General features: G+C 46.7%; 1 protein-coding gene across 1 annotated transcript in view; it reads left to right on the top strand.

Annotated features, from left to right (window-relative positions):
- The window catches only part of LOC134980519 (coiled-coil domain-containing protein 175-like), an 89,028-nt gene extending 67,172 nt beyond the window's left edge, over positions 1 to 21,856 (top strand). Inside the window, exons 17-19 of the mRNA XM_063947367.1 lie at positions 1,375 to 1,477; positions 18,125 to 18,168; positions 19,185 to 21,856. Of these exons, the coding sequence (XP_063803437.1) occupies positions 1,375 to 1,477; positions 18,125 to 18,168; positions 19,185 to 19,352 (315 nt within the window). The 3' untranslated portion in view covers positions 19,353 to 21,856. The remainder of the gene's footprint in view (positions 1 to 1,374; positions 1,478 to 18,124; positions 18,169 to 19,184) is intronic.
- Positions 21,857 to 21,887: the final 31 nt, after the last annotated feature.

Genomic DNA, 21,887 nt, shown 5'->3' on the forward strand with positions numbered 1-21,887 from the left:
CAAATTCCCCCTCCAAAAATATAAGGTACAAACCGCCTGATGAAAGTTGCTGAGAAAGTGGCAGAAAAAAAGAAACAATAGAGGTATCTATAGCTTGCGAGTGTAATCAACAATACCGCTACAAGCCTAAGGTCGGCAGCTTGGCTTCTCAGCCTCCAAATCATTGGCCAAAATCGCAGGAAAACCGCAGTGATTTACTATTACATCACAGCTAAATATGACTTAGCATTAACTCATATGGGAGGTCATTCTGATCCGATCGCACGCTGCAGTTTATCGCAGCAGTGTGATCGGGTCAGTACTGCGTTTGTGCCGGCGCCGCAGTGCGCTGGCGCATGCCAGACGGTCGAAGACCATAGTTGCCTAGCAATCGCCTCTGCCTGATTGACAGGCAGAGGCGGTCGCTGGGCGGGAGGGGGCTTGGCCCTCTGCGTTAAGCCGCCGTTTAGGGGGCGCGGTCTGGCCAAGGCAGGCGTGGCCGGACCGTTGGGCGGCGGGCCGCGGCGGCTGCGTGACATCACATGCAGCAGCTGCGTCCGGGCAGCGAAGAGGTTCTCCCAGCCAGCCGCAGGAGCTGCACTGGCTGGGAGCTACTCCTCAAATGCAAAAGCATCGCCGCTGTGGTTCAGTAACTACAGATTGGGTCTGACTCTGAGTTGCAGGCAAAGTGGCTTTAGTTCGAGGCAGCCACTGCGGGACACTGCGGCCCGTGGGTGGGACAGTCCCAAAAAAACAGGACTGTCCCACCCAAAAAATGTTATACTAGTGATTTTAGTTTAAAAAAGAAAAAGCTGTTTCAAATTGGAAGATATCATACTACAGGTTGAGTATCCCAGATCCAAATATTCCGAAGTACGGAATATTCTGAAATACGGAATATTCCGAAATACGGAATTTTTTGAGTGAGATAGTGAAATCTTTGTTTTCTGTGGCCCAATGTACACACTTTGTTTAATACACAAAGTTCTTAAAAATATTGTATTAAATGACCTTCAGGCTGTGTATAAGGTGTATATGAAACATAAATGAATTGTGTGAATGTACACACACTTTGTTTAATGTACAAAGTTATTAAAAATATTGACTAAAATTACCTTCAGGCTGTATGTATAAGGTGTATATGAAACATAAATGCATTCTGTGCTTAGATTTAGGTCCCATCACCATGATCTCTCATTATGGTATGCAATTATTCCAAAATACGGAAAAATCCCATATCCAAAATACCTCTGGTCCCAAGCATTTTGGATAAGGGATACTCAACCTGTATTGTAAATGGCTTACATTTTGTAAATATACTGTACATTTTTTTTATAACACAAATGCGGTAACATCATACATACATTGTGAATCTCTGTTACTATTCATTACCAGCAAAATGCACAATATAAAGAAGATATTACTGACAGCAGAAGTGAAGCGCAGCAGCACTTATCAGCAACCCAACGCTTGGAGGGAAACCTGGCGTCTCTCATCGGTATATGCAATGGATCGTTTTTCTTCCAATTTTTATTATTATTAAGAAATGTAAAACAAGGGCTAGAAAACATGGGCAGCTGGTATAGCCTTCACACCATGGAGATTGCTGTAACAGAGAGTTGTTTCCAACTGTAGTCCTCAAGTACCCCCAACAGGTCATACTTTGTGGATGTCTTTAATCATGTATAGAAGAGTTAGTCTATGCTGGGTCAGACATTATCACAATTACTTCTACACACAGAAATCCTGACAACATGACCTGTTGGGGAAACTTGGGGGCTGAAGTTGAGAAGTGAAAACCACTGCAGTGGGGTATATTCGATAACTGTCGGAAGCTGCTGTCTTGTCGGAAAGACGGCAGCTTCCGACAGTTTTAGGTCGGAAGGAGTTCCGACCTATTCATTAGTGCCCCGTTTATTGCTGTCGCTGATCAGCGTGCATTGTCGGAAGCGGGGCCAAACCTGACAGGTTTTGGCCCCATTTCTGACAATCTCAATCTGACTTTAAAAAAAGTCGGATTGAGATGAGGAGACTAGTGGTGCTGCGGGCGGTGCAGAGATCGGCGGCCGGCGGGAGGAGCAGGCTGCGTGGGGACATGTCTGCGGCAGCGGGGGGAGGCGTTGCAGGGAGAGAGGTGCCTGGCCGTCCCCATGCCAGGCACCTCTCTCCCTGCAGCACATCCCTCCGCCGCCGCAGACATGTCCCCCCGCAGCCAGCTCCTGCCGCCGGAGAGAGTTAGATTTGGGTGGGTTATTTTGTTTCTGTGCAGGGTAAATACTGGCTGCTTTATTTTTACACTGCAATTTAGATTGCAGATTGAACACATCACACCCAAATCTAACTCTCTCTGCACATGTTATATCTGCCTCCCCTGCAGTGCACATGGTTTTGCCCAACTGCTAAAAAATTTCCTACTGCGATCAACTTGGAATTACCCCCATAGTTCCTGTGATCCCAAGTGATAACAAATTCTATACTGCTTCTAATTGTCCATTCCAAGTTTAGGTGGTATGAAGAGGGGACACCCCATTTTTGTAGAAGATTGGGTGGGTGAGCTGGCGGCAGTTTTATTACCCCCCCAGTCCTTCCTCTGCCAAGTTTGCACATCAATGGAGAGAACAAATACTCACAGGTCCGTTGCTAAATGATTGGTGAGGTTTATTCTCTACCTGTAATAAGCGTGATTTAGCAGGGAAATGGTTAATAACCAAGGTAGCCTTATTTACAGCCTTCCTCCTCCTTTTCTCCAGCAGACATTAGTTACATTAAGTTGGAGAACACTAAAACCACTTAACATCCTAGTACAACACGTGCCAGATAACGGGGCCTATTTATTATACAACTTTCCCAAAAAAATCACGTCTGTTTAAGAAGAGCTTAACACAGGAATTATCATAGATATTCTCTGCGTAAGGTAAAAGAAAGCTAGAGTCCATTGTGATTGCAGCTGCGAGGCTGATTTTCCTTGCTAGACGTTAATCATTGTCAGTCCCTCCATTGGTTACTGGTATTCTACCGTATTAAATATAACATACTTTTACTTACATACAAATATGTTAACCAACCTGCACCAAAATACATCTCTTCGCTCATCTCAAAATATATCCCTACCCGACCTCTCCGCTCTGCACAAGATCTGCGTCTCTCATCCACGCGCATTACTTGTTCCCACTCAAAATTACAGGACTTTATCCGGGCTTCTCCCACTCTGTGGAATGCCCTCCCACGCACAATAAGACTCACCTCTAGTCTCCAAACCTTCAAACGTTTCCTGAAAACTCACCTCTTCAGAAAAGCTTATCAAATTCCGGCCCACCCACATAACCTTCAATGCTTCCCTATCTAATTACATCCTCTCTGTACAGTACACATAACCTCACATATCTTGTCTTTCTCTACTCTCACACCCTCCTGACCCTTGGCCACCATTGCTGTGTGACCATATCATGCAGCCCATTAAGAACCTTTGCAATCTAGTGACCATTATGCAATAGGTAACATCTATCCTTGTGTATCAGTGCCTATTTCTTTTTCTCTATCGTCCTAAGTGGATGCTGGGGTTCCTGAAAGGACCATGGGGAATAGCGGCTCCGCAGGAGACAGGGCACAAAAGTAAAGCTTTTACAGGTCAGGTGGTGTGTACTGGCTCCTCCCCCTATGACCCTCCTCCAGACTCCAGTTAGATTTTTGTGCCCGGCCGAGAAGGGTGCAATTCTAGGTGGCTCTCATAAAGAGCTGCTTAGAGAGTTTAGCTTAGGTTTTTTTATTTTACAGTGATTCCTGCTGGCAACAGGATCACTGCAACGAGGGACAGAGGGGAGAAGAAGTGAACTCACCTGCGTGCAGGATGGATTGGCTTCTTGGCTACTGGACATGAAGCTCCAGAGGGACGATCACAGGTACAGCCTGGATGGTCACCGGAGCCACGCCGCCGGCCCCCTCACAGATGCTGAAGCAAGAAGAGGTCCAGAATCGGCGGCTGAAGACTCCTGCAGTCTTCTTAAGGTAGCGCACAGCACTGCAGCTGTGCGCCATTTTCCTCTCAGCACACTTCACACGGCAGTCACTGAGGGTGCAGGGCGCTGGGAGGGGGGCGCCCTGGGAGGCAAATGAAAACCTTTAAAAAGGCTAAAAATACCTCACATATAGCCCCAGAGGCTATATGGAGATATTTACCCCTGCCTAAATGTACTAAATAGCGGGAGACGAGCCCGCCGGAAAAGGGGCGGGGCCTATCTCCTCAGCACACGGCGCCATTTTCTGTCACAGCTCCGCTGGTCAGGAAGGCTCCCAGGTCTCTCCCCTGCACTGCACTACAGAAACAGGGTATAACAGAGAGGGGGGGCAAAATAAATGGCAATATATCAATATAAAAGCAGCTATAAGGGAGCACTTAATCATAAGGCTATCCCTGTCATATATAGCGTTTTTTGGTGTGTGCTGGCAGACTCTCCCTCTGTCTCCCCAAAGGGCTAGTGGGTCCTGTCTTCGTATAGAGCATTCCCTGTGTGTCTGCTGTGTGTCGGTACGTGTGTGTCGACATGTATGAGGACGTTATTGGTGTGGAGGCGGAGCAATTGCCAAATATGAGGATGTCACCTCCTAGGGGGTCGACACCAGAATGGATGCCTTTATTTGTGGAATTACGGGATAGCGTCAACTCGCTTAAGCAGTCGTTTGCCGACATGAGGCGGCCGGACACTCAATTAGTGCTTGTCCAGGCGCCTCAAACACCGTCAGGGGCTGTAAAACGCCCCTTGCCTCAGTCGGTCGACACAGACCCAGACACAGGCACTGATTCCGGTGGTGAAGGTGACGAATCAACCGTATTTTCCAGTAGGGCCACACGTTATATGATTTTGGCAATAAAGGAGATGTTACATTTAGCTGATACTACAGGTACCACTAAACAGGGTATTATGTGGGGTGTGAAAAAACTACCAGTAGTTTTTACCGAATCAGAAGAATTAAATGACGTGTGTGATGAAGCGTGGGGTGCCCCGATAAAAAACTGCTAATTTCAAAGAAGTTATTGGCTTTATACCCTTTCCCGCCAGAGGTTAGGGAGCGCTGGGAAACACCTCCTAGGGTGGACAAAGCGCTAACACGCTTATCAAAACAAGTGGCGTTACCCTCTCCTGAGACGGCCGCACTTAAAGATCCATCAGATAGGAGGATGGAAAATATCCAAAAAGGTATATACACACATGCAGGTGTTATACTACGACCAGCTATTGCGACTGCCTGGATGTGCAGTGCTGGGGTAGTTTGGTCAGAGTCCCTGATCGAAAATATTGATACCCTGGACGGGGACAATATTTTACTGTCGTTAGAACAAATAAAGGATGCATTTCTTTATATGCGTGATGCACAGAGAGATATCTGCACACTGGCATCACGGGTAAGTGCTATGTCCATTTCGGCCAGAAGAGCTTTATGGACACGACAGTGGACAGGCGATGCGTAGAGGAGTTATTTGGGGTCGGTCTATCGGATTTGGTGGCCACGGCTACGGCCGGGAAATCCACCTTTCTACCTCAAGTCACTCCCCAACAGAAAAAGGCACCGATTTTTCAACCGCAGCCTTTTCGTTCCTTTAAAAATAAGAGAGCAAAGGGCTATTCATATCTGCCACGAGGCAGAGGACGAGGGAAGAGACAGCAACAGGCAGCTCCTTCCCAGGAACAGAAGCCCTCCCCGGCTTCTACAAAAGCCTCAGCATGACGCTGGGGCTTCGCAAGCGGACTTGGGGGCGGTAGGCGGTCGTCTCAAAAATTACAGCGCGCAGTGGGCTCACTCGCAGGTAAATCCCTGGATCCTGCAGATAATATCTCAGGGGTACAGGTTGAAATTAGAGACAGAGCCACCTCGCCGTTTCCTGAAGTCGGCTTTACCAACGTCCCCCTCAGAAAGGGAGACGGTTTTGGAAGCCATTCACAAGCTGTATTCTCAGCAGGTGATAGTCAAGGTACCTCTTCTACAACAAGGGAAGGGGTATTATTCCACTCTTTTTGTGGTACCGAAGCCGGATGGCTCGGTAAGGCCTATTCTAAATCTGAAGTCCTTGAACCTGTACATAAAGAAGTTCAAGTTCAAGATGGAGTCACTCAGAGCAGTGATAGCGAACCTGGAAGAAGGGGACTTTATGGTATCCTTGGACATCAAGGATGCGTATCTCCACGTTCCAATTACCCCTCACACCAGGGGTACCTCAGGTTCGTTGTACAAAACTGTCACTATCAGTTTCAGACGCTGCCGTTTGGTTTGTCCACGGCACCTCGGGTCTTTACAAAGGTAATGGCCGAGATAATATTTCTTCTTCGAAGAAAAGGCGTATTAATTATCCCATACTTGGACGATCTCCTAATAAGGACAAGGTCCAGAGAACAGCTAGAGATGGGTTTAGCACTATCTCAAGAGGTGCTAAAGCAGCACGGATGGATTCTGAATATTCCAAAATCCCAATTAATGCCGACAACTCGTCTGCTGTTCCTGGGGATGATTCTGGACACAGTTCAGAAAAAGGTTTTTCTTCCCGAAGAAAAAGCCAAGGAGTTATCTGACCTGGTCAGGAACCTCCTAAAACCAGGAAAGGTGTCTGTACATCAATGCACAAGAGTCCTGGGAAAAAATGGTAGCTTCTTACGAAGCAATCCCTTTCGGCAGATTCCATGCAAAGGGATCTGTTGGACAAATGGTCAGGGTCGCATCTTCAGATGCACCTGCGGATAACCCTGTCGCCGAGGACAAGGGTATCCCTTCTGTGGTGGTTGCAGGAGGCTCATCTATTGGAGGGCCGCAGATTCGGCATGCAGGATTGGATCCTGGTGACCACGGATGCCAGCCTGAGAGGCTGGGGAGCAGTCACACAGGGAAGAAATTTCCAGGGAGTGTGGTCGAGCCTGAAAAAGTCTCTTCACATAAGCATTCTGGAACTAAGAGCAATCTACAATGCTCTAAGCCTGGCGGAACCTCTGCTTCAAGGAAGACCGGTGTTGATCCAGTCGGACAACATCACGGCAGTCGCCCATGTAAACAGACAGGGCGGCACAAGAAACAGAATGGCAGAAGCTGCCAGGATCCTTCGCTGGGCGGAGAATCACGTGATAGCACTGTCAGCAGTATTCATCCCGGGCGTGGACAACTGGGAAGCAGACTTCCTCAGCAGACACGACCTTCACCCGGGAGAGTGGGTACTTCATCCAGAAGTTTTCCACATGCTATTAAACCGTTGGGTAAAACCAATGGTGGACATGATGGCGTCTTGCCTCAACAAGACACTGGACAGTTATTGCGCCAGGTCAAGAGATCCGCAGGCAATAGCTGTGGACGCGTTGGTAACACTTTGGGTGTACCAGTCCGTATATGTGTTTCCTCCTCTGCCTCTCATACCAAAGGTATTGAGGATTATACGGCAAAGAGGAGTAAGACTAGTGGCTCCGGATTGGCCAAGAAGGACTTGGTACCCGGAACTTCAAGAGATGGTCACGGACGATCCGTGGCCTCTACTTCTGAGAAGGGACCTGCTTCAGCAGGGTCCTTGTCTTTTTCAAGACTTACCGCGGCTGCGTTTGACGGCATGGCGTTTGAATGCCAGATCCTAAAAGGAAAAGGCATTCCAGAAGAAGTCATTCCTACCTTGATAAAGGCAAGGAAGGAAGTCACCGCGAAGCATTATCGCCGTATTTGGCGAAAATATGTTGCGTGGTGCGAGCAGCGGAGTGCTCCGATGGAGGAATTTCAACTGGGTCGTTTTCCTACATTTCCTGCAATCAGGATTGTCTATGGGTCTCAAATTGGGATCTATTAAGGTTCAAATTTCGGCCCTATCAATATTCTTCCAAAAAGAATTGGCCTCAGTCCCTGAGGTCCAGATTTTTATCAAAGGAGTACTGCATATACAGCCTCCTGTGGTGCCTAAGGTGGCACCGTGGGATCTAAATGTAGTTTTAGATTTCCTCAAATCCAATTGGTTTGAACCACTAAAGAATGTGGATTTGAAATATCTCACATGGAAAGTGACTATGTTACTGGCCCTGGCTTCGGCCGGGAGAGTATCTGAACTGGCGGCTTTGTTTTATAAAAGCCCTTATTTAATTTTCCATTCGACATAGGGCAGAGCTGCGGACGCGTCCGCATTTTCTCCCTAAGGTGGTATCAGCGTTTCACCTGAACCAGCCTATTGTAGTGCCTGCGGCTACAGACGACTTGAAGGACTCCAAGTTGTTGGACGTTGTCAGAGCCTTAAAAATATACATTTAAAGGACGGCTGGAGTCAGAAAATCTGACTCGCTGTTTATACTGTATGCACCCAACAAGTTGGGTGCACCTGCTTCTAAGCAGTCGATTGCTCGTTGGATTTGTAACAAAATTCAACTTGTACATTCTGTGGCAGGCCTGCCACAGCCTAAATCTGTTAAGGCCCATTCCGCAAGGAAGGTGGGCTCATCTTGGGCGGCTGCCCGAGGGGTCTCGGCATTACAACTCTGCCGAGCAGCTACGTGGTCAGGGGAGAACACGTTTGTAAATTTTTACAAATTTGATACCCTGGCAAAGGAGGACCTGGAGTTCTCTCATTCGGTGCTGCAGAGTCATCCGCACTCTCCCGCCCGTTTGGGAGCTTTGGTATAATCCCCATGGTCCTTTCAGGAACCCCAGCATCCACTTAGGACGATAGAGAAAATAAGAATTTACTTACCGATAATTCTATTTCTCGGAGTCCGTAGTGGATGCTGGGCGCCCATCCCAAGTGCGGATTATCTGCAATACTTGTACATAGTTATTGTTAACTAATTCGGGTTATTGTTTAGGAAGCCATCTTTCAGAGGCTCCTCTGTTATCATACTGTTAACCTGGTTTAGATCACAAGTTGTACGGTGTGATTGGTGTGGCTGGTATGAGTCTTACCCGGGATTCAAAATCCTCCCTTATTGTGTACGCTCGTCCGGGCACAGTACCTAACTGGAGTCTGGAGGAGGGTCATAGGGGGAGGAGCCAGTACACACCACCTGACCTGTAAAAGCTTTACTTTTGTGCCCTGTCTCCTGCGGAGCCGCTATTCCCCATGGTCCTTTCAGGAACCCCAGCATCCACTACGGACTCCGAGAAATAGAATTATCGGTAAGTAAATTCTTATTTTCATCCACTAGGGGAAACTGGAACACTTCAGAAAGCAGGGGTGTGAAGTATGCAGACCGGAGGTAGCACAATCTAAATAACAAATTCATGCACAACAGGCTCCTCCCCCTTACAGTTTGCAGTGGGCAAGAATCACTACCAGTTCAGAGCCCTATTATTCGGCCTATCATTAGCCCCGAGGATCTTCACAAAGATCATGGCAGTCATGGTCACAAAATTGAGATCGTTACGGGTAATGATAATCCCATATCTGGACCACCTTTTGATCAAGGCTCCCTCTCAGAACCAGTTGGTCCGGGATGCTCAAACCACTCATCAGTTTCTGATTCGACACGGCTGGATCATGAATTTCCAAAAATCCAATCTACAACCAACGCAGAGGATTCAATTCCTGGGTCTCATCTTAGATACGATACATCTGAAAGTCTTTTTCCCAGAAGACAATATTCGAGACATAAGGAAAATGGTACGTCAGGTTCTACAGAACCAGACAGTCTCTCTGCATCTCTGTGTAAAACTTATTGGAAAGATGGTGGCCTCTTACGAAGCAATACAGTACGGCAGGCTTCACTACAGACCTTTTCAGGTGAATCTGATTGCTCAGGGGGCAGCCATGTATTGGCTTCTCCACCAAAGGATTAATTTGTCGCCCCAGGCCAGGACTTTGTTAATTTGATGATCGGTCCACAAAAATCTGGCAGCTGGAAAGAGTTTTGGAATCTGGGATTGGAAGATTCTGACAACAGATGCCAGTCTCAGGATGGGGAGCAGTACTGGAAAACCATCAATTTCAGGGAAGATGGTCACCAATTTCCTGGTCATACGATCTGGTGTACATCTTTCCGCCGTTTCCCCTTTCACCAAGAGTGTTAAAGAAGGTGAAAAAGGAAAAAGCGAGGGTGATTTTAATAGCACCAGACTGGCAACGCAGAAGTTGGTACTCGTACCTGAGGGGACTGTTAGTGGAAGATTCTTGGAGGCTGCCTCAGAGAGAGGATCTATTGTCACAAGCCCCATTCTTTCACACAGACCTGAACCTTCTACGTTTGACGGCGTGGTTCTTGAGACCAGGATTCTGAGACGCAAGAGTATTCCGAGATCTGCTTTACCTACCATGCTAGCTGCACGGATACCAGTCACTGCGGCACATTACTATAGCATATGGAAGAAGTACATGGACTGGTGCCAGTGTAAAGGGTGGAATTTTAGAGAGTTCTGCCTTAATAGACTTCTGTGGTTTCTCCAAAAAATGGTTTGGATGGAGGTTTGAGGTTGGGATCCTTGAAGGTACAAGTCTCGGCCCCCTCTATTCTTTTTCAAAAACGTCTGATGTCCTTACAGGAGGTTCAGACATTTTTACAGGGTGTGCTGGGTATACAACCACCTGTTCATCCTCCCACGGCCCTGTGGGGCCTAAAATTGGGTTCTCGAATTTTTGAAATCTGCAGTTTTCGAGCCTGTGGAGATCTTAAATATATATCCTGGAAAGTTACCGTTCTCCTAGCATTGGCATCAGCAAGAAGGGTCTCAAAGTTGGGAGCACTATCGTGTAAAAGTCCCTTCCTCGTTTTTCATGAGGACAGAGCGGAGCTCAGTACAAAAGCGGAGTTTCTACCTAAGGTGGTTTTGGGTTTCCACATTAACCAGCCAATTGTGGTCCCCTCCTTCCACGGATTTGCGGAGGGGGACTTGTCTTTGGATGTGGTCAGAGCCTTAAGGATTTAGGTACAGGCTATGACCTCTATTAGAAGGTCTGACTCGTTTGTTCTGTATGATGGTCCCAAGAAAGGTTGGCCGGCTTCTAAACAGACTCTTGCCAGATGGATACGATGTGCCATCAGACAGGCTTATATTTATCTCTCTTGTGGTAAGAGTGTCCCATTTTGGGTAAGTGCTCATACCACCAGGTGTTAGGGTCTCCTGCCCTGTGCTGCCACGTCGTCATGGCAACCGGGAGACAAGTGCTAGCGGAGTAACCTGAGCGCAGCTGATACTCCGGTTCGGGTCTTTTGCTGTGCAGTGGTTACAGGCTCTGTGCACGGCAGGGGATCCGGTGCTGGTTTTTGTGCTCACAGTCTGTGAGGTCTGAGTGGGGCGTGGACAGCACCTGCTTTATAAACCCTCTTCTCAGGTTAAGCAGATGCTGCTGAATCTTTGTTGGTTAGTTAGTTCCTGAAAGTTAGCCAGTACTGTGTAGCTTTGTATTTGTTGTTGCTTACTGCAAATAGGCCTGGGGATTTGGTACTACACTCTGCCAATCCAGACCTAGCAGTAAGACTGGAGTCAGTCGTTTAACTTGCTGGGGTTCTTTTGCTACTCTGTGAACTTAGCAAGTTTGCGGCTGTATTCTCAGACTTGCCTGCCTAAATCCTGTCTCACTGTGCAAGGTGTTCAGGTGTCAGTTTAGTGGCAGTAAGCTGAACCTGTGCACTGCAAGTGAGGATTAGGATTGTGGAGACTCTCCTTGTGTCTATCATTCCATCTCTAACCAAGGAGTTTACTGCCACACCCGTTGGTAACCCTTTAGGGTTTTGCTGTTGCCCTTAGAAACAGCATTTCGGGTTCTCTACGTATTAAAACACAACATCTTGCTTTTTCCATCTGGGCATTCCTAATACTAGGGAGACACCCAGTTTCTTAGCCTCTGGGCTTCTCTGTTCACTTTGTGTTTATTTTGTTACACTATCACCTTCTGTGTACGTAATGGCATATTCCCCAGTCTGTCTGTGAGTTCATTTGTTTTGCATCCCTATCCGTTCAGACACCAGTACATTCCTGCAGGCACTGGTGTGCATAACAGTTCAGGCACCAGTACATTCCTGCAGGCACTGGTGTGCATAACAGTTCAGACACCAGTACATTCCTGCAGGCACTGGTGTGCATAACATATTCAGCAGCCTAATACTCCTGTTGAAATTTTGTGGGAATATGGAGCATACCCCTCAAAATACGTTGCAACAGGTGGTCGATCAGGTGCAGGTCCTGACTCGACAATTTAATGATTTGTCCATTAAAATGCACACCTCCCAGGCTGCTGGAGGAGCTCCCGCAGCAGCAGCACCTTCAGGGGTTAAGGAGCCGAAAGTAAATCTCCCAGATCGTTTTTCTGGAGATCGCTCGCAGTTCTTTTGTTTCAAGGAGAGCTGCAAGCTATACTTCCGGCTTAGGCCTCAGTCTTCTGGGTCGGAGATTCAGCGGGTGGGCATAGTGATTTCCTTGCTACAAGGAGACCCACAGGTCTGGGCATATGGGTTGCAGCCTGACTGTCCGTCGCTTAAAAGTGTTGATGCTTTTTTTTACGGCACTGGGCATGTTGTATGATGACCCTGACAAGACGGCCTCAGCCATGGCTCAGATTTCGATCCTTAAGCAAGGGCGAAGGCCAGTTGAGGTTTACTGTACGGAGTTTCGGAGGTTGGCCCATGATACCCAGTGGAATGACCCAGCCCTGAGACACCAGTACCGAAGAGGTCTTTCTAACCAGATAAAAGACCAACTGGTACAATATCCCTTGCCTGATAGCTTGGATCAGCTCATGCAGTTATCCATCCGGGTGGATAGACGGCTGAGAGAGCGTAGGCTTGAAAGGGAGACCGAGGTTTCCTTCTTTCCCAAGGGAACCTCAGACTCTGAGGAATTTTCCGAGGAGCCTATGCAGATTGGGGCTACCCGCCTCTCCTCGCGTGAGAAGACGCGGAGGAGACAGCAGGGGTTGTGTTTGTACTGTGGGAATAAAGGTCATGTGGTAGTATCATGCCCAGAAAAGCCGGAAAACTTCAGGGCCTGAGGGTGATGGGAAATATCCTATCAGGCCAGAAGTCAGAATTTCCCAAGAAGACTTTTATCATTCCGGTGACCTTGAAGATCCTCGGTCAAACTGTCAAGACTGAGGCCTTTGTGGACAGTGGGGCCGACGGGGTTTTTATGGACCGCCAATTCGCCCTGAAACACTCTGTTCCCTTAGTACCATTGGCATCGGAAATTGAGATTTGTGGGTTAAACGGGGAACCATTATCCCAAGGTAAAATTACCTCTTGCACTAGCCAGATTTCTTTGTTTATTGGAGCCACACACTCTGAAAAATTGTCCTTTTATGTGACTGTCTGTACTTTTGCCCCATTGGTGTTGGGGTTACCCTGGTTAAGGGCCCACAATCCTCAATTTGACTGGGTCTCTGGGGAGATTCTTAGTTGGGGTACTGGTTGTTTCAGGAGTTGCTTGAGCCTTCCAGTCAGGCTCTCGCAGCTAAGTTTGCCAGGATTGCCAGGGTGTTATGCAGATTTTGCGGACGTGTTCTCCAAAAAAGTTGCAGAGGTACTACCTCCCCATCGCCCCTATGACTGTGCCATTGATTTGTTGCCAAATGCTAAGCTTCCCAAGAGCAGGTTGTACACCCTGTCACGTCCTGAGACTCAGGCTATGGCAGAGTACATTCAGGAGAACTTGGCCAAGGGATTTATCAGACCTTCACAGTCTCCAGTTGGGTCGGGGTTCTTCTTCGTGGGTAAAAAGGACGGTTCGTTGCGACCCTGCATCGACTTCAGGGAATTGAACCGTATCACGATTAAAAACTCATACCCACTGCCTCTCATTTCGGTCTTGTTTGACCAGCTTCGTACTGCCACCATTTTTTCTAAGATTGACCTACGCGGGGCGTACAATCTAATCCGAATAAGAGAGGGGGATGAATGGAAGACTGCCTTTAATACCCACTCAGGGCATTATGAATATTTGGTGATGCCTTTTGGGCTCTGTAATGCCCCGGCAGTCTTCCAGGATTTCATGAACAATGTACTCAGGGAATATTTGGATAGATTCTTAGTTGTATACTTAGATGACATCCTAATCTTCTCCCATTCCCTGGAGGAACATCGGAAGCATGTACGCTTAGTCCTCCAGAAACTCAGAGACCACCGGCTTGGGGCGAAGCTGGAGAAGTGCGAATTTGAAGTTCAGCAAATCGCATTTCTAGGATATATTATCTCCCAAGAAGGTTTCCAAATGGAGGGTTCCAAGGTACAGGCAGTCCTGGATTGGGTGCAGCCCACTAGTTTGAAGGCGCTTCAGCGTTTCCTGGGCTTTGCGAATTTTTATAGACGATTTATCGCTGAATTTTCGTCTATAGTGGCACCCTTGGTGGCACTCACTAAGAAAGGGGCGGATGTTGCTCACTGGTCTTGTGAGGCTAAAGCGGCTTTTGCCCATCTCAAAAGGGCATTTGTCTCGGCCAAGGTGCTGCGACACCCAGATCCAGAGCGTCCTTTTGTGGTTGAGGTGGATGCCTCTGAGATGGGTATTGGGGCAGTGCTCTCTCAGATGGGAGTGTCTGATAATCGCCTTCATCCCTGTGCTTACTTTTCCCGTAAATTTTCGCCTGCCGAGATGAATTATGACGTGGGTAACCGGGAATTGTTGGCTATTAAGGATGCACTCGAGGAGTGGAGACACTGGCTTGAGGGGGCTAAGTTTATGGTCTCAATTCTCACCGACCATAAGAATCTGGCATATTTAGAGTCAGCGAAGCGTCTCAATGCCAGGCAGGCACGATGGGCTTTGTTTTTTGCTCGCTTTAATTTTTTGATAACATATCGCCCTGGGTCAAAAAACATCAAGGCTGATGCGCTCTCGCGGAGTTTTGCTCCAATCCAGGAGACCACCAAGGAGCCGTTGCCCATTGTGTCCCCATCATGTATTAAAGTGGGCATTACCCAGGACCTCTTGTCATTAGTCCTTAGAGCACAGGAGCAGGCTCCTCCAGACCTTCCGGTAGGTCTTTTGTTTGTGCCTCCTAGGTTAAGACAGCGAGTGTTCCTGGAATTCCATGCCAAGAAGTCGGCAGGTCACCCGGGTATTGCCAGAACTCGGGAGTTGCTATCTAGGGCGGTGTGGTGGCCCTCGGTGGCTAAGGATGTGGATCAGTGGGTTCGGGCATGTGACATCTGTGCCCGAAATAAGACTCCTAGAGGGGTTCCTGTTGGCCCATTACATCCACTCTCTATCCCATCTAAGCCATGGACCCACATTTCAATGGATTTTGTGGTGGACTTGCCCAAATCCTCGGGGATGACAGCCATCTGGGTTGTCGTTGACAGGTTTTCGAAGATGGCGCACTTCGTTCCACTGGTTGGGCTGCCATCGGCCAGACGCCTGTCTGAATTATTTATGCAGCATGTTGTGCGTCTCCACGGGTTGCCACTTGATGTGGTCTCTGACCGCGGATACCAGTTTGTGGCCAAATTCTGGAGGGCATTTTGTTCCGATCTCCAGATTTCTGTCAGCTTGTCGTCAGGCTACCATCCGTAGTCTAATGGGCAGACTGAAAGGGTGAACCAGTCCTTGGAGCAGTTCCTCAGGTGTTATGTCTCCAAGTGTCAGACTGACTGGGTTGCTCATCTGTCCATGGCGGAGTTTGCCTATAACAACGCGGCTCACTCTGCTACAGGGATCTCTCCCTTCCTTTGTGTGTATGGGCATCATCCTAAGGCCAATTCTTTTGACCCCCTGGACTCCACGCCTGGTGGTTCCTCTGTGGTTTCGGTCCTTAGAGGTATTTGGAGGAAAGTGAAGAAAGCCCTTGTGTTTGTGTCATTAGTGACCAAAAGGGTTTTTGATAAGCGGAAAAGACCCTGCAGCTTCAAATTAGGAGACTTCATCTGGTTGTCTACCAAGAATTTGAAGTTGAGACAGCCATCTCATAAGTTAGGCCCCCGGTTCATCGGCCCTTATAAGATCACCAGGGTTATCAATCCGGTGGCATTTCAGTTAGATCTGCCCCGTTCTTTGGGTATCAATAAAACATTTCATTGTTCCCTTTTAAAACGGGCGATTAGTAATCCTTCTTCCAGTGGAAGACCTTCCCCTCTTCTGATACGTGGCCAGAGGGAGTTTGTTGTTGAAAGGATTCTTGACTCCAAGATGGTTCGGGGTCGGCTGTCATTTTTGGTGCACTGGAAGGGGTATGGCCCGGAGGAGCGGTCGTGGGTGCGCAGTTGTGATCTTCATGCCCCCAGACTGATACGCTCTTTCTTCTCGCAGTTCCCCGATAAACCCGGTGGTAGGGGTTCTTTGACCCCTCGTCAGAGGGGGGGTACTGTTAGGGTCTCCTGCCCTGTGCTGCCACGTCGTCATGGCAACCGGGAGACAAGTGCTAGCGGAGTAACCTGAGCGCAGCTGATACTCCGGTTCGGGTCTTTTGCTGTGCAGTGGTTACAGGCTCTGTGCACGGCAGGGGATCCGGTGCTGGTTTTTGTGCTCACAGTCTGTGAGGTCTGAGTGGGGCGTGGACAGCACCTGCTTTATAAACCCTCTTCTCAGGTTAGGCAGATGCTGCTGAATCTTTGTTGGTTAGTTAGTTCCTGAAAGTTAGCCAGTACTGTGTTGCCTTGTATTTGTTGTTGCTTACTGCAAATAGGCCTGGGGATTTGGTACTACACTCTGCCAATCCAGACCTAGCAGTAAGACTGGAGTCAGTCGTTTAACTTGCTGGGGTTCTTTTGCTACTCTGTGAACTTAGCAAGTTTGCGGCTGTATTCTCAGACTTGCCTGCCTAAATCCTGTCTCACTGTGCAAGGTGTTCAGGTGTCAGTTTAGTGGCAGTAAGCTGAACCTGTGCACTGCAAGTGAGGATTAGGATTGTGGAGACTCTCCTTGTGTCTATCATTCCATCTCTAACCAAGGAGTTTACTGCCACACCCGTTGGTAACCCTTTAGGGTTTTGCTGTTGCCCTTAGCAACAGCATTTCGGGTTCTCTACGTATTAAAACACAACATCTTGCTTTTTCCATCTGGGCATTCCTAATACTAGGGAGACACCCAGTTTCTTAGCCTCTGGGCTTCTCTGTTCACTTTGTGTTTATTTTGTTACCCTATCACCTTCTGTGTACGTAATGTCATATTCCCCAGTCTGTCTGTGAGTTCATTTGTTTTGCATCCCTATCCGTTCAGACACCAGTACATTCCTGCAGGCACTGGTGTGCATAACAGTTCAGACACCAGTACATTCCAGCAGGCACTGGTGTGCATAACAGTTCAGACACCAGTACATTCCTGCAGGCACTGGTGTGCATAACACCAGGTCAGTGGGTGCTTCATGGGCGGTGGCTAGAGGAGTCTCCACTACCTAACTTTGTAGAGCGGCAATGTGCTCATCAGCACACATGTTGATTCGATTCTACATGTTTGATACGTTTGCACCCAGGGATACCAGGTATGGATGTTTGGTTCTGCAGGCTTCTGACAGCACTCCCACCCATGGGAGTATCTTTGGCACGTCCCCAGCTGTCTGAAGTGTTGCAGTGTCCCCTAGTGGATGAAAGAGAAAAGAGGATTTTGGTACTTACCAATAAATCCATTTCTCTGACTCCACTCGGGGTCACTGGACGAAATTATTCTGTTAATGGTTCCTGAGTTATGTTTGATTTGTTGCTACGGTTGGTTCCTCTCCATAGGGCCTTAGATTTCATGTTCCCTCTTCTCTCCATAAAATTTTTCAAACTGAGTGATTGGGGGGGCATGAAGGGGGAGGAGCCAGCTGTGCATAAATTTGTTATTTAGATTGTGCTACCTCCAGTATGCATGCTTCACACCCCAGCTGTCTGAAGTGTTCCAGTGTCCCCGATTGGATTTAGAGAAATGGATTTATCGGTAAGTACCAAAATCCTTTTTTCCCTATAGATTGTATACTTGCGAGCAGGGCCTTCCTACCTCTGTCTGTTTTTACCCAGTTTTGTTCTATTACTGTGGTTCCAATTGTAAAGCGCAACGGCATAAGCTGTGCTATATAAGAACCTGTTAATAAATAAACAATAATTAAAAGCCTCAGTGTGCAGTCCCTATAATTGGTTAGTATAAACTAGTGCCAAGTGTCAGCCATCCATCATAAAAATATACAAAAGTGTGTTGCAGGAGAAGAGCTTTATATGTAGCTGGAAACGTTTACTTACTGAGTGATGCCGCCAATTACAATGACAGCTATATGTATGTATTTATGTGTGCTTTGTCTTTTCAGAACATCTGCGTGAAGCTTGGAAAGAAGATAACTTTGTTTGCAGCGTAAGTATTATTTTTACTTCTATTTCCAAAAAGCCCCAACCCCTGTTCCTTTCTAAGGAGTCCACTTTTACAGCCCGCAAGCAAACAAATGGGCATTAAAAAATAACTGTGGAGTTCATTTACAATGGTGGTCATTCAGAGTTGATCGCACGTAGCAACTTTTTGCTGCTCGTGCGATCAACTTGACGCCGCCTATGGGGGAGTGTATTTTAGCATAGCAGGGCTGCGATCGCTTGTGCAGCCCTGCTATGCTAAAAAAAGTTTCAAGCAAAATAAGACTAGCCCTGCAGCTACTTACCCAGTGCGACGGATCCAGCAATGAAGGTCCCGGCTGTGATGTCAGACATCCGCCCTCCAAACGCCTGGACACGCCTGCGTTCATCTTACCACGCCCGGGAAACAGTGAGTAGACGCCCCGATCCTCCTTCCCGCTGTCAGTCTTCTTGTGATCGCGCCTGCGATCGCTTTCATCGGTCCTGGCGTCATTGCCCGGTGACGGCTGTCGCTAGGCAATGACGCGCGTGCGCAGTGCGGCCGACGCGGAGCCGCAGTTCCGACCTGTTTGCACCGCAGTGAAGATCCGTTGCGTGCGAACGGGTCGGAATGACCCCCAAAGTGCACAATAATTAAGGAGCACTTTTGCACAAGTGTGCATACATTTACACAAACTAGCATAGATTTATGGAGCAAGGTGTCATTTGTTAAGGACTTGGGCTTTTTAATATCAAATAGTGCATTTACATTTACCATGCAGCTGGTAGCCTGAATAATACAGATATGACTGAATGCTGACATATATCATTTATACCGTATGATAAAATTTAATGTTTTCATAATGCATTATCAGACTATAAAGTCTCTCCGATTTCCCCCAGTGCAATGCCTTTTGATATTGTATTGTATCCTAAAATGACACATGTATTTATTTTATATTTCACAAATAGGGATTTATACGTTTTATTGTCTTATCACCTGATGAGTATCACTATTAATGTAATACCTTTTGTCTGTTCTAGGATTTTTCTGATCGAGACCAGGAGATTTTGGATTCCATCATCGAACTTTTAAAAAAAATTAATCAGAGAGAGGAGAAGGTTGGGCACCTGAGCAATATACTGCAGAATAAATTCATTGGATTGACTTCTCTTTTAGACAGCAACATAGGAGTTAGTCAAACAGTGTAGCCATGTCATTTACTATACCGATCACAGGAACAAAACTAAAAGAGGAAATTATAATAAACTGTGCTTACCTTCTGTACACAGCGGAGAAAGTAATTCTGTTAGCAGAACATAATTCTGTTAGCAGAACGCTTGCACCAAAAAAACAACACAAAGGAGTATATTTACTAAAAGTCGATTGGGATAGATTTGGATCTATTTTTGGTCGATTTTGTGTTTCAGGGTCTAAATCACACATTTACACACAATTTTTGACATTGTTTAATAATATCGGTAGCAGAGGAATATATACATATTCGTACTTTTGTATAGAGCAACGCGTTTCACCGATCATTGGGGAATGTTTAGGAATTCGCTTTTTTTCTGGTAACAAATTGAAATATTGCCCGAGATCTCAAGCTATACTCAAAGTACATTGTAAATATTAGTAACTCAGTCCACCTGAAAATTCTCTTCTCGCTGGTCATCCACAACCAGATAAAGCGTCCCATAAAGGTTTGTTCCCAGATGAAGAAACAGGTTAAACTGGACAGTAACCAGCTTATTACTGTACAGAAGTGGATTGTGCGTTACATTGAATTAATCATATACAGCATGGAATGTAATCTGACATTTGAGTCTCGTGTGCAATATCACAGCTCCTAATCAGGAAAGCAAACTGTAAATTGGAGTGAGGTCCTAGATCTTTACATCTGACCTTTGAATACGTACTGTATTTATCTATGTAATGTCTAATGTTATTAGGTTCATTTGTAAAGCTTTATTGTTATAGATTGATGTTATAATTTACTAGCTACAGGCCCGATTCAAAGTTGTACGCGAGGCCGACATTTACAGAAGTGAGCAACTGTCGACCAACTGTGCATGGCGTCACGGTCGCACGGTTTATGTGCCAAAGGTACCTTAGTGATGTCGCCCTCAGTGAGGATTTATTAGAAAAGTGATTGACAGTGGCCATTTGCGGGAGGTAACGGAGAGTGGCGGCAAAAATGCAGGTGTGTTGCAACTGTTTTTGGGAAGATCCTTAGCCTACATTGCGATCCCATGCGCGGAAAACATGGCGGCAGTTCCCGTGGCCATTCTACGTGAACATAGGGTTACTTGGAGAGTCAAGTCTCTGCGATCATCACTGCATATCTGTACGCAATTGCTTGGATTTGCAAAGCCATAGCTGAGCGTATCAATAGAAATCCAGACTTCTGTGTCATTTGCATATCCACTGTGGCATTTTTTGAGGGTTGACCACATTTCCCCTAGTACACATTGTAGAGCTGCAAGTTATTATATAGTCTGTTCACAAGGTGCCTGCTCCACTCTAATTATGGTTAAAAAAAAAAAATTCCCGTGGTGGGTGTGGACAAAAAGCAAGTAACTTTGTATCTGGAACAAACCACGCTGCAATGCAAGTGGTGCAAATGTATTGCTTTTATTTATTTCTTTTTCCATGTAGGATATATCCTGGCTACTTTTGGTACTGGGTGTTATTTTTAGACTGCAATTTAAATTGAGTTTGGACACACCCCTCCCAAATCTAAATCTCTGCAGTTTTACATCTGCCCAACCACCAATGTGCAAAGTTTCTTGCTTTCTTATTTGCTTTGCTGCCAATGCAGAATGAGTCCCACTATGTATATATGACATAAGTAAGCACAATCGGGTGTGGTTCATCAAATCGACAGTGTCTAGGTCGACAGTGTTTAGGTCGACCACTATAGGTCGACAGTCACTAGGTCGACATGGATGGACGGTCGACAGGGTTTCTAGGTCGACATGAGGATTTTTTTTATTTTTTTTTGGTGTCGTTTTCTTCGTAGAGTGACCGGGATCCCAAATTAGTGCACCGCTTCGCTCGCCATGCTTCGGGCATGGTGCCTTCGCTTTGCTCGGCACACTTAACGATCCACGTGGACTACGATTGGAAGGGTAAAGTATGAAAAAATTCAAAAAAAGAAAAAAAATGTGAAAAACTCATGTCGACCTTTAGACCTGTCGACCTAGCACATGTCGACCTAGAAACCCTGTCGACCTTCCATCCATGTCGACCTAGTGACTGTCAACCTATAGTGGTCGACCTAAACATTGTCGACCTAGACAATGTCGATCTTCAGACCGGATCCCGCACAATCAGGTAACACCATCCCCACCATGAAGTTTAATGGTGGTAACATGTTATGGTGTGCTTATCAGCAGTAGCGTGTGGAAATCGTGTCAGGAGAGGTAGGAAGATGATTGGTGGACATAACATACAAATCCTACTCTCTGCTGAAAAGCAAAAGCTATTGAGGGAAAGACATGATAAAAAGCAAATCTCACAAATGGAGCTTAAATGAACCACTTCAAGACCAATGGCAAAACTAGTCCTAGAGGGTAAGCGCAATGGAATTTGCTGCGCTATATAAGAAACTGTTAATAAATAATAAAGCTTGTTCGGACATGTGCCAAAAAAGGCATCGCATGCAACATTATTATCTAAGTATATCACAATAAAAAGATACCAATCAAAGAAATGTTATTTGCAGGTTTCTGTGTTATTATTTG

This window comes from Pseudophryne corroboree, chromosome 12 (assembly GCF_028390025.1).
Source record: "Pseudophryne corroboree isolate aPseCor3 chromosome 12, aPseCor3.hap2, whole genome shotgun sequence".
Lineage (NCBI taxonomy): Eukaryota > Metazoa > Chordata > Amphibia > Anura > Myobatrachidae > Pseudophryne > Pseudophryne corroboree.